The sequence below is a fragment of the Pseudorca crassidens genome, chromosome 7 (genome assembly GCF_039906515.1).
Source record: "Pseudorca crassidens isolate mPseCra1 chromosome 7, mPseCra1.hap1, whole genome shotgun sequence".
NCBI lineage: Eukaryota > Metazoa > Chordata > Mammalia > Artiodactyla > Delphinidae > Pseudorca > Pseudorca crassidens.
This window is the reverse complement of record NC_090302.1, coordinates 113087345-113102595: the sequence shown is the minus strand read 5'-3', so window position 1 is coordinate 113102595 and position 15251 is coordinate 113087345. Positions and strand designations below refer to the sequence as shown.

General features: G+C 47.4%; 1 protein-coding gene across 4 annotated transcripts in view; it reads right to left on the bottom strand.

Annotated features, from left to right (window-relative positions):
- Positions 1-6828: 6828 nt before the first annotated feature.
- MFAP3L (microfibril associated protein 3 like) overlaps positions 6829-15251 on the bottom strand; it is a 45489-nt gene continuing 37066 nt past the window's right edge. For 3 of the 4 annotated variants that reach the window (XM_067745372.1, XM_067745373.1, XM_067745371.1), the window contains exon 3: positions 8383-14019. In XM_067745372.1, the coding sequence (XP_067601473.1) occupies positions 13091-14019 (929 nt within the window). In that variant the 3' untranslated portion in view covers positions 8383-13090. Of the gene's footprint in view, positions 7422-7512; positions 7559-8382; positions 14020-15251 lie in introns of those variants that run through there. The other variant, XM_067745374.1, reaches the window with a different exon arrangement.

The following is a 15251-nucleotide window of genomic DNA, read 5'->3' as shown; positions in this document are numbered from 1 at the left end:
GATACCATAGTAGGATTTGTTCTGACTCACTTTAAGGACAGGTGACGAAGTAAACACTTGATCACTGGTAAAACTGAATTCCCGCGTATTTAACAGGAGCAATTAAGACTTTATTTGCACAATATTCGTACAAAAGTAAAAACCAACTGGACCCACCTTTAACCCATATCAGGATGGAACAGGTCCTTTATCGGGTGGAGATAAAGAAATCAAGGGCAGCTGAGACACAAAGCAAAGTAGACAGAAGTGAGTCACAAAGGGTTCAGAAGGATTTCTACCCTATAATTAATACCTAGAGTCTAGCCTCTTGTGACTGCAGATGCCAGGAAAGAGGATTTACAGAGAGGTTGGGCACGGCTGATGTTACATAAGCAAGTAGGCGCCCAGTCACCCTGCCGGATGCCGGGGCAGTGGATGGAGCTCTGGGTCTGGGCCCTTCTCCGGTCTGGGCAGCAGCGATTATGGAACCAGGCTCCACAGGGGGGTGGGACAGAGTGGCCGCCGTGGACCCCAGTGGAAATGTTTCCCCGTTACTGCCTCTGGATGGTTACTCAACGTTCGGATGGGAGGGTGGTGTTAGGACCAAGACAGAGACCTGGATGACCTGGTGGCAGGTGCGTTTCTGTCCAGGTGGATGCCATGGAGGGGGTGACAGGGGTTCTTATAGCTCAGATCTCAGTCGCCCCATGGCAAGACCGCGTGTGTACCACGTGTTGATGTGGTTCTGCTATTGGAAGAGCATCCCCTTGATTTTCCATAGTTACTGTTTCTGAGAGGGACCAGGAGGGATCACAGTCCTGGAAGAAGCTCTTCTTCCTCCTTGCCTGCCTCCGATTGCAGGGGGTGCTGGGGCGCATGCGTGTGTGTGTGTGTGTGTGTGTGTGTGTGTGTGTGTGTGTGTGTGCACGTGTGCGGCGTGATGGGAAAGTTGGGCTCATGGCACCTCAGCAGTTTGTTATACAGGGAAGCAGTTCATGGCCCAACAGCTCGAGGCCTCTCAGAAGGGTCTGCACAGTTCCCGAGGTCAAGGGTGAACAGTGACGATGATGCTCTGATGGTGGTGCCAGGGCCGGGGCCAGGGCCGGGGCTGGTCAGTGGAGGGAGCTGGGGAAGAGGGGAGGCTGGGTTTGTGCGGCCCGGCCTAGGACAGTAAGGAGGAATCAGCCCTAGTGGAGGGCAGCTTGGCCTGCTCCCCTGTGACGTTTGGAAGGAAAGGTGGAATTGAGCAAGTAGGCAGGCTGATCTTTCAAAGAGCCTGGTGAGCACCGGGGCGGGGGGAGGTAACTCACAGCACTGAAAGCAGTCGCTGTTTGGACGTGTTTATGTGCCTCAGTAGCGGCACATGGTGACCAAGAGTGGCTGGAGGGGACCAGAGGTCCCCAAGATGGAAACACGAGAGCCGGTGGAAGCCTCCACCTCCTGGGCTGCATGCTGGGGCCTTCTGTGGGAGCCTGAGCCCAGCCCCTCCCCAGGAAGCACCTGACTTCAAGATGGGAGGAAAACACAGGTGCTCCCTGCCCGCCGGGGGCTGAGGCCCCACGACAAGACCAAGATGGAGGGGAAGCTGGGGAGGAAACGATGGTGACCCCTTGAGCTGAGGCTGCAGCTGCAGAGGCCCTTCATCTCCCCAGGAGGGTGGTGAGCGGCGGCCCTTCACAAACCCCGGGCACCGGCTGCACCAAGAAGCCCTCGTGGGCGACGCCACAGCACGCAGCTCAGCGGCAGCACACGTGTGAGTCGGGGTGACATGCCTATTATGTCACATCCCGTCTCTCCTCAATCCTGAAATAATTCCCTCACTTAACGAGCCCGGTTTTCCTGCTCCTGCAATGAGGCCCGTGGGCAGCGCTGCCCTGCTGTGCCCTGAAAGCAATTCAGGGGGGTACACACCCCTGGTTGTTCAGGAACAGTTAAACCCATCAGCTGTGTGTGGGTTCATTTTCCACTGGGGCTGGTCTGCCCTGGTGAAGATTTAAGGAGAGGGGCAGCTTGGGCTCGAGGAAGGGGATTCTCCACTAGAACTTTGTTGTTTCTTTTGAGGTAAAAGAAACTTAGAAGGGGGCCAGGGCAGCCTGGGTGGTTAAGCACTGACCTGTCCCCGGGATGCATGGACCGTCCCCACCAGCATCTGAGCTGCAGAAAGGATGCGGTTTTTATTCTGCTCGACCCTCCAGGGTCTGAAAAGTGCCCTCAGAGAATACGACATGAAATGACATAGAGGTGATTCCAGTGTCACTATTCCTTTCTGTTGAATCCACTGCAGGTTTCTAATTGTGGAAAGCTGTCTCACCAAGACACCACCAGAGTGGACGGAAGACTTTTAAACGGCTCTTTAAAAAAATATATTAAGTTAAAGTTCGACAAAAAGAGAAGAGTTATAATCTACTCCTTGAAAAAGAAACCTACCCCATCCTGTGACGGGGGGAGTCTGTTCAAGTATGGTTTTATGTTCCAAGAGATTCTTCAAAGTGTACTTTTTACCCTTCACTGGGCCCTATGAATGAAGACATTTAATCCAATATCAATAAATCCTAATTAGCTAGAAGACAGATTTGTTTTCATTTAATTAACGTTTACTAAAGGCTAGTAATCTTTACGCTCCTGTAGGAAGCATTGTGGGGATACAGACATGATTGCTGTCTGCACAGAGCTCACGGTCTGGTAGCTGTAGATTCTCTTATGCTCTTGGAAAAATGACTTTTTTGTTTAGAACATGGGATCATCTGTTAGGTTACCCTGCCGGTAAGACAAGGAAGAAGAAGGGTGCGTCTTGTTATGAAGGGGAAACCAAAGAAAAGACCTAAGGGTTTATGCAATCATATATCTGATAGGGGACTTGTATCTAGAATATAATAAAGAACTATTACAATTCAACAACAACGACAAAAAGACTTAAGGGTTTACCCAGCTTTACCTAAATACTCTTTGATATGAAAAATGACAGGAAATGTTACATCCCACTGCTGATGAATGAGCATATACAATTTTGTAAGGCTGTGAAATACTGCCTATGCAGAGGAAACAGAGCAAAACTTAGCTGGTACAGAATAAACCTGAACCTCATGGTCAGAGCATGGTGTGCACATCTCGTGCTTAGTCCCGAGTTTCGAGTGGGAAATGCAGAACAGCAACTTTACTGACGTGGCAATTATGACAAAAACATTCTTGAACTTGATGGAGACACATTGTTGAACTTGATGGAGACAAAGTATCCTAATGTAGCACACTCAAAATAAATATTTGAAAGAGGCTTCAATGTTGCTGCTTAACGGAAAGTCTGCCCTCCACTATCACTGGGAATCATTTCTTAGTAATGGTTTAATAACCTGAGTTTTGTAACAGGACCCTACTGATTAGCTTAGCACAAAATGCTTCAGTCGTTGAGGTTCGTGTCACCGGGGAGACAACCAGGACCAAAACTGGAGGGGTTTCTTGGCTGGAAATTAGGTAATGAGTGTAATTTTCTGCAATTTTTTTTTTGCTGTACACGGGCCTCTCACTGTTGTGGCCTCTCCCGTTGCGGAGCACAGGCTCTGGATGCGCAGGCTCAGCGGCCATGGCTCACAGGCCCAGCCGCTCCGCGGCATGTGGGATCCTCCCGGACCCCACATGTCCCCTGCATCGGCAGGCGGACTCTCAACCACCGCGCCACCAGGGAAGCCCAATTTTCTGTAATTTTTATGACTGATTCACACAAGCTAATGCATTTACCATTTTCCATATTTTAAAAATTCACTTTTATCTGGGCACAGCTGCCCCTGGCTAACAGCATGAAGGAGAGTTGTTTTTCAGTTTTCTCCTGCTTCCAAGAGGTCAGTGTCCAGCTTCAGGCTGCTCAGGACCTCCGGCCAGGGCTGGCCTCCTGGAAGTCCCGTACCCTCCTCAACACTCCTGGGTCCTGGGCACTCAGATTTCAGCTGGTTGTTAGATAGAGTCATAGGAGCAAACCAACCCACGCTCTGTACCCATAATGCCTGATGGAAGCCAAATGTGATTACGAGTCCAGGGCATCTGCACAGTAAGAGAACAATATTACTTGGAAGGATTCTTTCACGGTGCCTTTCCAGCGGCTCCGAATGAGGACTCTTCGAGACTCCTCAGATGCCCCTGTTCTGGAATCTGCCTCCTGTGCCTTCCTGCGTCGGGCAGAGGATCTTTTCCTCACCACTGTGGCCGGCTGTCTTAAGTTCAACACTTGAGATGCTTTCTTAATATAACGTCAGAAGTGACAGGTACCTCATGGCGGCCTAGGGGCTGGCACTAACCTGCCCGTCCCGTCTTACCCAAGGGAGCGGAAAACAAGGCTATCGAGATCCCCAGCATCACAGAGCTTGTCTGAGCCTTTACCCCTCTGCGCCTTAGTTTTGGAACTTCTGGACTGTCCCTAGACGTTGTACATTTGGGAGGGAGTACTTTCTCTTGGAGACTTTTCAAGGCATGGAGCAACCATGCCCTTGTTCCGTGCTCTGCATCTTCCGGCTGCTCCAGAGTGCAAGGCGTGAACTGGGCATCCCAGAGTTCCTCCTCCAAGACACCTGCCTCACGTTCCTCCTTCTGAAGGGTTTTCGAGGATTTCAAATGTCTGGCCGTCTTCCCTTTGTGTTTCAGAAACCACACCTGTCTGTCTTCATTGTACAAGTCCTTTTAAAGCAACAGGAATTCAGACATCAAGAAAGTGACAAATTCCCATATATTTCTATTGGTTAAACATACTTTTTACAGTTGGTTCCAGAGAAGCTTCCGTTATCTAGTTAAGTTTACCGATGTAAAAAAATATATATATATGTTCTGGGGTGGCAGGGAGGGAGGTGTGCTTGTGAAAGGGCAACTCAGGGGTCCTTGTACTCATGGAATGTTCTGCACCTCGCTGGTGGGGGTGGATGCACAGACCTACATGTGGGGTAACATTTCACAGAACTAAATGCTCACACACAAATGAGTGCGTGGAAAACTGGGGTGACCTGGTTAAGACTGGAGAACTCTATCAGTATTGATGCCCTGCTGCGATGGTGTGCAATGCTTTTGTGAGAGATAACCACCGGGGGAACCGGTCAAGTGTACGTGGGATCTCTCTGTAGTATTTCTTACAACCATGTGGGAATCTAGAACTCTCAAAATGAAAGGTCTCATTACCATAGACTGGCATCTTAAAAAAAGCATTCATTTCTCACAGTTCTGGAGGCTGGGAAGTCCATAACCAAGGCTCTGGAAGATTCAAGGCCTGGTGAGGCCGGCTTCCTGGTTCAGAGATGGCTATCTTCTCGCTGTGTCTTTGGAGTGCTCTGGGCCTCTTTTATAAGGACGCTAACCCCATTCATAAGGGCTCCACCCTCATGACCCCATCACCTTCCAGAGGCCCCACCACCCAATACCATCACATTGGGGTTTAGGATTTCGATGTACGGCTTTTGAGGGGACACAAACATTCAGTCTGTTTGTATGGCATAATCATCTTATTCTTGTGTTACAGCAGAAAACCTTCCATTTTTAGCTACAGATAAAGAAAAGCATTTCTAGATCATCCAGCTGTTCTGCCTTTAGAGTCATACTGAAAATCTCTCATGGTTTCAAAATGATTGGGAATAAAATGTCTGATTAGTAAAGCAGTTTGGTTATCGAGTTAGTGAACTTGTATGAAACACAGCAATTACTATTGTCAGAGGACGCACAGAGAGTAAAACATATTTAACTCCGTCACCTCAAATCCATTATGGGATGAGAGAAGGTAACATAAAATAGTTAGATGATATCGAACTACTTACCTGCAAATATTTTTTAAAAACTTGGGTTAATTTTTTTTTTTTCAGGATCTGGCAGGGTTTCAGAAATATCACTAATGTATCTCAACAACTACTATAATGACAAAAAGTTAGGAAAGTGGTATTCTGAACACACAAAAAAACGGATCCCACACTTCCCATATGAGCTGTCATCTTTCTTTTTCCTACAAATGTATTTAAATTTTCTATAATTTCTGAGGTCTTAACACTTTCAAAATTTCTTCTTCATGAGATGAAGACAGTTCTACAAATATGGTGCCAGGTCTTAATTTCTGTCATGTTTCAGCTTTAGAATAATCTCAAGTGGAGCCAATATTAAAATGTACCTCTTGTATGTTCAAGTGTCTGCCACAGGGTGGATGAATTTTCTCAGTCTCTAACTGTAATCAAGCATCTTACTTCATGCATAATAGCTTGGTCCACTGGCCCAACAGGTGAGGTAATGCTAGCAGGAAAGACAGGAGACATCATCTGACAGTGAGGGCTATCTGCACAGCTGGTATGGAAGAAGTTTACCTCTTTTCTTCAGACAGACTTGTCCTTTCTTTCCTACTTCATGTAAAAACCTTGAGGTTTAGAACTAGGAATATTTTTAAAGCTTTGGGACAACTTTATTCACCTCATCAAACGGCTGGGTGGAAGAAGTATGCCACAGTAGAAGTAATAATCCATCAGACCTAAAAATCAGAGACGCCGATCCCGTCAGGGTCTCCAGTGCATGTGAGCTTCCTACGAATCATGAAAACTTTCAGGAAACAGATGCTGTACAGCATGAAAACCGAACAACAGAAAGACCCTCAATCTAGCTAGAGTTCTATGCGCAGGTAATTTTTTTTTGCATGATTCCTGTGAATTCCCATTCCATGATGAGCTTTAAAACATGAGTCCATTATAAGAAAACCTACGCCATTGGTAGTGAGAAATTCGCTTCTTGAAAAATTCATACTGCTATGCATCAATCTTCATTCATAGTTTATTTAATATGAGTTAATATCTTAGGAAAATTCTTATTTTACTCTTGGCGTCTTTATTTTACCCAACAGTTAAATGCAATTGGTGCTGGCTCTGATTCACCTATTATTGAAAAATACCTCAATAAGCCACTTAACACATACATACGCTTCTTTCAGTGTGTCATCTCTAATGGTCCTTCCAAAACATACTAATCTACTGAGGCACTTAATTTCCTGGTTCTTTCATTTTTCTGGCAGTTGAACCATCCTTTACTTAATGAGCTGTAGCGTCAGGGCATCTCCGGGGTTGGGGAGCACCTGATTCGCCTACTTCTGCCTCCAACACCGTTGGCAGAAACCATTTCAACTCAAAAGGGTCTGTGCCACATGGCGTGTAATTCATGTCGTGGGTGCCAGGAGCACCCACGTTTTTTGGTAATCGTCTCTTTGACGTGAATACACTTATAAGTTTCATCTGGGGTTGACAGTAAAGGAAAATTTTATCGTGGCAGGACAAACTCACGCTTTCAGCTCCAGATGCTCAACAAGGACCAGTGTGGAACCACTTTTAAGATTTCTGACTCAGCGCTTGAAACCTACCAACACCGGAGCATGTCCTCAACGTGGTCACGGGCTCTGCTACACCAGAGATGTTCAAGCAGAGCGGAACGCCTGCGTGTTAGGGACTCTGCCGAAAAGACAAGGAAATCAGAAAACCTGACACTTGTTTTCCAGCTCTGTGACTACACGCTTTGAAAATCATGAATATTAAGCCTTACCTAGGCTCCTGTGATTAAGGCCCATGAGAATGCACTATTCCAAAACCTGTAAAAAAAAAAAAAAAAAATGGCAGCTGTTTGTTCTGGGTCTGCAGATAGGTACCGGTCAAAATTACGCAGTTAGGACAAAACTTTCCTATCTTCTCTTCCCTGGTGGCACAATTGTTCATTTTTCCATGAATGCCACCATAGTTCTCTTAAACCTTTTTTTTTGCTTGACAGAACCTCTGGATCTCAGTTATATGCACAGTTTATCCGGTAACCCATTCAATAATTTTGTTGGCCTCTCCAGATCTACAGCAAAACACTGATTTTCTTTCCCATTTGGTGTTGTCCTTTCTTGTTTTGTTTACATGACCTCATCCTATCTGAGAGGAATCCAGCTTTCAAAGCTTTCAAAGGGCACCTCCTTAGCATATTCTTGGATTTGGTCTGGACTGGGTTCTGTCTAGGTGTTTCGTGTTGGATCTATGACTAATGCCTTCTCCCGTGGGATGTTCTGGGTAGGGGAGTTTCCTGGTCTTTGTGGATTTTCTACAATAAGCTTGATGTTACATGTTAAAAATTATTTTTTCGTATAGATAGCCATTTATAAAAAATAAATGGCTATCCTGTTTGTCAGGCCAGAGTTAGGATTTTTGAATTTGGATAAAGTTTGTAGATTCACGTAACAATTACTTCGTTTTTCCCTTTTCCCCAAGATGTGCCACAGATGCAAAAGGTAGGGGTGAGGATTGACTACAGATTTCTTCCCACTGGAAAGAGTAAATCAGGCCACACTCACACAGCCTTGAGCTGGGACACGACACGCTCGGCACACCTGTGCAAATCCTTTATTAAAGCAACAACCAAAATACAGGATGGCTCACATGTTTTTTTGCTGCTATATCAATTTAAATATTAGTCATTTGTTTACACCTTTAAATTATTCTTAAAAGGTGAACATTTATAGCTCACAAATCAACAGTTTGACATTTCCGCGCAGATACATTTTTCCATCTTATTTCCTGGCTTTAACAAAGAAATTCCAGAACCAGAGGAATAGCACATCAAACGTTAAGCGCCAGCACCTTCTGTGAGCGGTGCTGGGGTGTCTGAGAGATACAATGAAGGTTTCAATTCCTCGTTAAATAAAAATAATTTATGCCAGAATATTCTTAGAACTATTTGCTTTCTGTTTTTACATTCTCTATGAGCTTCAGTTTCGACTGTGGTATTCTAAGCATTAGTCCCCTTAAAAATGACATTTCTAAAATATCTCAGTGAAAGATCATTATCACCCTCATACAACATTTTCTTGTCTAACAGACACTCAGTCCTTCAGAAAGCATAAGAAGCAATTGTTTTTTTCCATTTTTTCCCCACCACTGATTTGTTTAATTCAAACCTTGTTAATCACTGGTTTAACCCTAAGGGTCATTAGGAAGATGAACTCTGTTATCTACTAAAAGATTTTTAAATCAATAGGTGAATGTAAAAACGACTAACACCGTGAAGGTAACAGGTGCTCAAAACACGTGTGTGAATATACAATGAGATCTGCTGGCTATGTAAAGAGGACCAATGAATTAGCTTAAAAAGCAAGAACAGAAACGAGGATTATGATCTAAAAGGACTGCCAAAAGGGTACGTGAAGACAGGTACAGGGAAGTAGTCGCTGAACTGCGCTGAGTATAAATTAGAGTATCTAAAAGATAAAGGAAATGCTCCGTTTTCTTACCCAGTGAAACACTGGGAGGAAACCCCTGTTCACAGAACCACAGGGGCTGCCCTTGAAGAGTTTTAGCACTGGTACAACACTGAAATTCAACCTGCACACACAGGAGTCTGATCCGGCTTCTGAAACGGCTCGTCCACTGGCTGGGACCGGGGTTTCTAAGGCTCAGCTGGTCTGTGTTGGCTGCACTACATTTAGAGGCTGTCTGTCCAAATCTTGCAAACATTCTGTCTGCCTAACATTTTCTTCACGAGCTAAACAGCTGAACAGCTCTGAGATCACCAATAAAGAACAATCCAACCATTAGATGAGAAACGTTACCAGCCCAGTGAATAAGTTACACAGCCATCCTTCCAGCCAAGTCTTTCAATCAAGTTGCTTTCTTATCTCACATTTGCCCTTCAAAGGAAGTCTGAACAACACGGGATGTCTACAATTAAAAATGAAACACACAACGAAAAAGATAAAGAAGGGAAGGATTCCAGACTCCACTGTGTGGGAGGCCAGGCCTTTTGGCTTGGTTTTGAAAAAAGAAACGCTCACCAGCCATCATTCCGGGTGTAATGACACAGCACAATAGTGCTCAGGATGGGTAAGGACATTCAGTTACTTCCCGAGCGATTTCTATACATTATAGATGTCACATTTGGTTCCTAGAGATTTAGTCAAGTATTACTAGTTCTTTTTGTCAAGCATGATATACAAAAAGATGAGAATAGATGTGCCCTAAAAATATGAAAATATATAAAACAAAACCATTATAAATTACATAGATTTGCAGTATAAAATTTTTTCCCATTTAGAATAAATACCATCCAAGTTTACAGATCATCTAAGTGAATTAAATATGCACACATATCTGAATCATTTTCAGAACTTCAAGAAAAAAAAATCGCTAGAGATATGACCAGATGACTCAGAAACCAGAAACTGCTTACTTTTGAGAATAATGACCTAAGACCCAAAGGACATGGCTTGGGATTTAGTGCTAAGCTGTTAAAACTGCCCAAATGAGTCTGACGTATGCATGTGTGCATACACACACACACACACACACACACACACGCTCACGAGCAGCCATACTTTTATGGATTTCTATGAAGCTCAACGGTTTATCTTTGAAAAATCAGCCCAAAGTCACGAGCCCAAAAATCAGCCCAAAGTCTCCTGCTAGAATATGTTCCATATTCTAGCAGGAGAGCTTTCCTATTCTGTAAAGAAGCTACAGGACGAACAGGAAGAGTGTAGCCTTTCTGGACAGAGAAATCTTCGTCGTAAGCCAGCCTCCTCTTTGGTTGGCTGTTATTCTATCAAGAGCTTTCTGATGCCTTAAAGAGGGAAAAGGTTTTGAAAAATCTATATAATCTCGCCAGTCTAAAGAAGCTAAAACCAACCTGAAAACATTCTTTGGTCACACGTTTCTGCTCCTGCTCCATAAAAAATCTGCCCGTTTTTAACTTTCTATCCCTCATCAGTGCCTAGATGGGAGAGATAGATGCCTTTTCCTGTAATTTCCACGTGGAAATGTGCACATGGGTTTCGGTGGAGGGAGAACTGGACAGAATGGGAAAAAGTTCACGCAGTGTCACAAAATGAGTGTGGGTCCCTGCTGTTGCTTTGGGCGTACAGATCCATGGTAAGAATCCGCTGACCTCCATGACAAGTGGAAAATTCTAAGAGGTGGAGATAAAACTCTTCTGCAACCCCAATACAGAAAACCCTTGTCCAGAGAGTGCAAGTGGGAGGTCAAGGTTTCTCTGGACCGTTCACGACTCATTTTTTATGTGACCACCCAAGACACTCCTACCTGATGGCAATGGGTCATTTGAGGCCAAGAGGACGCTGATCCAACTGAGTCTTGTCAGACCACCTGTCACACCAGTTATCTATACATAGAGAAACCCGTGAAGCCAAACCCTCTGCCCTCAGCTACAGATTCAGATGCTTTTGCCGTGAAGGTTGGCGGCAAGAGTATCTAACCTCACGTGCCCATGTTTGCTCCCAAGACCGCTTGTCTCCTGCAAGGGGGGCCATCACAAACTTTCCCTAAAACTCTAAAATGTCTGAGCCGGATGGGATCTGGGGACCCATCAAGTCCCACCTCCGTGTTTGTCAGATGAGAAAGATTAAACCCAGGGGGGTGTCGAAGGTCACTTATCCAGATAGCGAGAGTGAGGACTAAACATCAGGTCTGCTCTCACGATCCGTGTGGCCCAGGGAACCTCCATGGAAACCGTGATGTGGCTGCGACCCTCAAGACGACTTCAAGGTTATGGCTCCCCTGCTCATAAATGGAAATGAACTAATACCTCTCATTCTTCCACGATGACATCTAAACTGCAGACGCTGCCCTAATGATTTTGGTTTTTGAAACCGAACCTCTTGATGTGCATCAATACTAACTTTCACCATAAAGAAGATTAGAGGAACCAGAGAGGAAAGTGAAAAATCTTTCGAGTAATTGTGGAGGAGGGCCAGGTGATTCTGTGGGAGAGGGGACCATCTAGATGGAGCTCGAGCCCGTCTGGTCTGTCCCTCTGCCAGGGAAGGAACGGAGGCCCCACCTGCCCAAAGCCTGCGGTGCTTACTGGCACCATCAGACAAGACGCTAGCCTTTGGGTGACTAGTTTTGTCGTTTCTATAACATCATTCTGCCGCACATACAACTGCTTTCTTGTGGGACAAAATTAATTCAAGAATTCTGGCGTGAAATTTCATGCCATCACCCGAACCTTTCACTCTCCCCTTCAAGGACGGACAAGTTAGCCCTGCAGCTCAGGGAAGTGGGCCTGGCTAGGCGATCCCACGGACCCTCACACTTGCTGCCCCAAACCAAGCGTTTGGGTCACCGGACGGCCCCTGGCGGCCCACATTCTACACCTACATGGATTCCTCAGATGCCTCGTCTCTGGACGCACCATGCGTTCCAGATCAAGCAGCAGCCGTGTTTGGAGGATGACGTCACTTACACGTAAAAACAGCATCTTTCATGGACAGTGTGGGTAAATTCAAGTTTACAGTCTCCCTGCCACCTCCGCTGAGCTCACCTAAAGGCTCTCAGAATCGGACAGGCAACACATTTTTATTTGGCTATTAAAGTGCTATCCTGGGCAAGGTTTTTTTTTTTTTTTTCTTTCTCAGTTTCACAACAGTAGCTTCATTGGAAACAAACAAACAAACAAAGCAATGGACGGAGACAGGCCTGGGAAATGACAAAAATCACGAGGCTGGTAACTGCTTTGGAACATCACAGATGACTTGTGGGTATCAGCCCTGACACCAAAGCCTCTGAGGTAAAAGCTTGGCGGGGGGTTCGAGGGGGTGGGGGGAGAGAAATAAGGACAAAGTGGCAAAGGGGACGAAACCAGAAGGAACGATTAGCATCCGTATCACAACGACTCGGTTATAGGGGAACGGAGAAGGGGGGTTAAAACTGAGAAGAAAGTGCAACAGACCCACGGACGTGCAGTTGCTCTCGTAGCAGACCTATAACTTTTTAAAGGAAAAGCGCTGCAGTGTGCATTGGACAGGGCTCTTGACCTCAGAGTCTCTCACACCAAAAGGGCATCAGTGATTAAGGTATCTGGCAGAGAAGAGCCTCTGAGATTCATGCCGCGCGCACAGACACCTGCCCAAGGTCGCCGGCTCTGCACCCTGCCGCTGCTTGCATCCTCCGTCGCGGGGCGCGGTCCGGGCACACAGCATACACGCAGGCGCTCCCTTCTGAAGGGGCCTGGCTCCTACCTACGGGACAGGCGTCTCCGGTAAGGCTTAGCGGCGAGGGCGGACTGCGTCTGGCCCTGGGGGTGGGGGGGGCGGCCCTGATTCTCGGGGTGTGCATAGCTTCTCGGGGGGGCGTTGTTAGACATGGCTTTCATAGACGACGCGGGCGTTGCTCTCGCACGCCCCGGCCGGCTCTGTGGCTTCCAGGAGACCTGGGGGCAGGACACGGTCCGGTACCTCGACAGGCGTGGGCTCCTCGGAGGTCAGCGCCGCGGACGTGACCTCGGTGGAAGGCGCCGCGGACTCGGGGGAGTGCTCGGCCGAGGGCTCGGTGTCCTCCTCGTCTCTGGCCTCGAGGGGCCCCCCGTCCCGGTCATCCGTGGGCTCCCTCCGGGCCTGGGGGTGCACGGACACCTCGATGGCAATCTGCTGGGGCTGCTCGTGCAGCGACGAGGCGTCTGAGTCAGCGGTGGGGGACTCGCTCCGCTGCAGGGCGTCGGGGATGGTGTAGACCTCGTCCCCGCTGGTGGCCTCCTGGCCCTCAGGCGCGTGGCGCACGAAGTTCTGGCCCTGCTCCTCCAGCCCTACCACCTCCATGAGCTCCTCCACGATGGTCCTGCAGTTCATGATGAGCGGGGGCAGCGGCACGCTGCGGGCCAGCTCCTCGATGTAGCGGGCGAACTCCATGGTCTTGAACTGTGTGACCTTGGCCAGCTCCAACGTCTTGGCCGACGTGATGATGGGGATGCGCTTGGCGATCTCGAAGGCCTTCTGCAGCTTCTCGGCGCCCTCTGTACGGAAGAACTCGTTGATGGCCTTCTCGGTCTTCTTCAGGTGGCTACTCATCATGCAGAGGCGGGTGATGTTGAGGGCCAGCACCACGGTGAAGGCCACCAGGCACACCACCATGTAGTACACGCCCATGTCCCCCGACGTGAAGACCACCCTCAGCGTCACCGTGTTGTTCACGGTGCCGTGGACGTTGGCCGCCACACATGTGTATCGACCTCGGTCCGTGAAGGACACCTTGGTGATGTTCAGGAGGCCGTCGTGCATCTGCCACTTTCCTGCAGGAGGAAGAGGACAGAGTCAGCCGGGCCCTCCACTCCCTGCAGCCACTGCCCCGCACGTCGCTGAGCACATCTCCCACCACCATGTCTGCCACTGCCGACAGCGCCCTCGGCGAACGCCGACTTCGCCAGACGGTGACGGTGTTAGCTCGCCTAATCCTCACAACTCAGGGAGGAGCTACCAGCACCGGCCCATTTTACAGGATGGGGAAACTGAGGCACAGGTCCACTAAGCCACCTCCCCAGGGCGCCAGTTTGGAAGCAGTTGAGCTAGACGTGAACTCGAGGCCAAGAGGCTGTACTCTTAATACCAAATCATACTGTGTGATTCCACATCCTAGAGCAAAATTAGAAAAATAAACAGTATGGAAAATGCTTGCTCTTACTAGAGAATTCCTTCATGTAGCATCTGATTTTCTAGCCTGCCTGTGAGCGTGGCTCTACAGAATATATATGTTCACTGGAGAGTTTTAATACTTTTCAGAAGATAAAGTACTTTAGGATCAACATAAAAACTGGAGTAAATCAATTAAATTGTAATTGTTCACCTGGGTTTCTCATATTTGAGATTGAAGTAGTCCTGGTATGACCTCCGTTGATGGAAACATAAATAATTAATTTTGAGAAGCTACAATGAACTACGTCACTTACAGTTACAAGCTAATGCTGTGGAGATTCAGAGGCTGGGTGTGAATAAGCAACAATTGGGTTTCGCTTTGCAAATAAATCACAGACCCATCAGGTTGAAACCAGGCCTCACACAATGGAGAATGCACACTGAAAAGCGTTGTCATAGATAAGAATTCTACCCCCCTCTGGCCTAGAAAGGATCGTTGCCCTGGGAATGAGGTTCTTAACCTGAATTAATCTTTGCTAGGGATTACTCCTTAGTCTGCCTGTGTACCCGTCGGTCAGAGGACCCCGGGAAACGTGATCCTAGCTTTGCCTTCCAGGTCTTGGGTCTGAGCCTTTCTGAAAACCCTCCACCTCCCTAGACTGTCCTGTAGAGAGAGAAGGGTCCCGGCCCGGCCTCGGGGGAGTTCTGAGTAGCAGGAAGATCTTTCTGCGTAAAAGCACTTGCGTCCCCAAGCAAGCCAGAGGCCTCTCCTGAGAGATGCGGCAACTTAGCGCGTGGTTTCCTTTTAAGGGTGTATTATCGATTTGTATTTATTTATTTTTTGCAGTACGTGGGCCTCTCACTGCTGTGGCCTCTCCCGTTGCGGAGCACA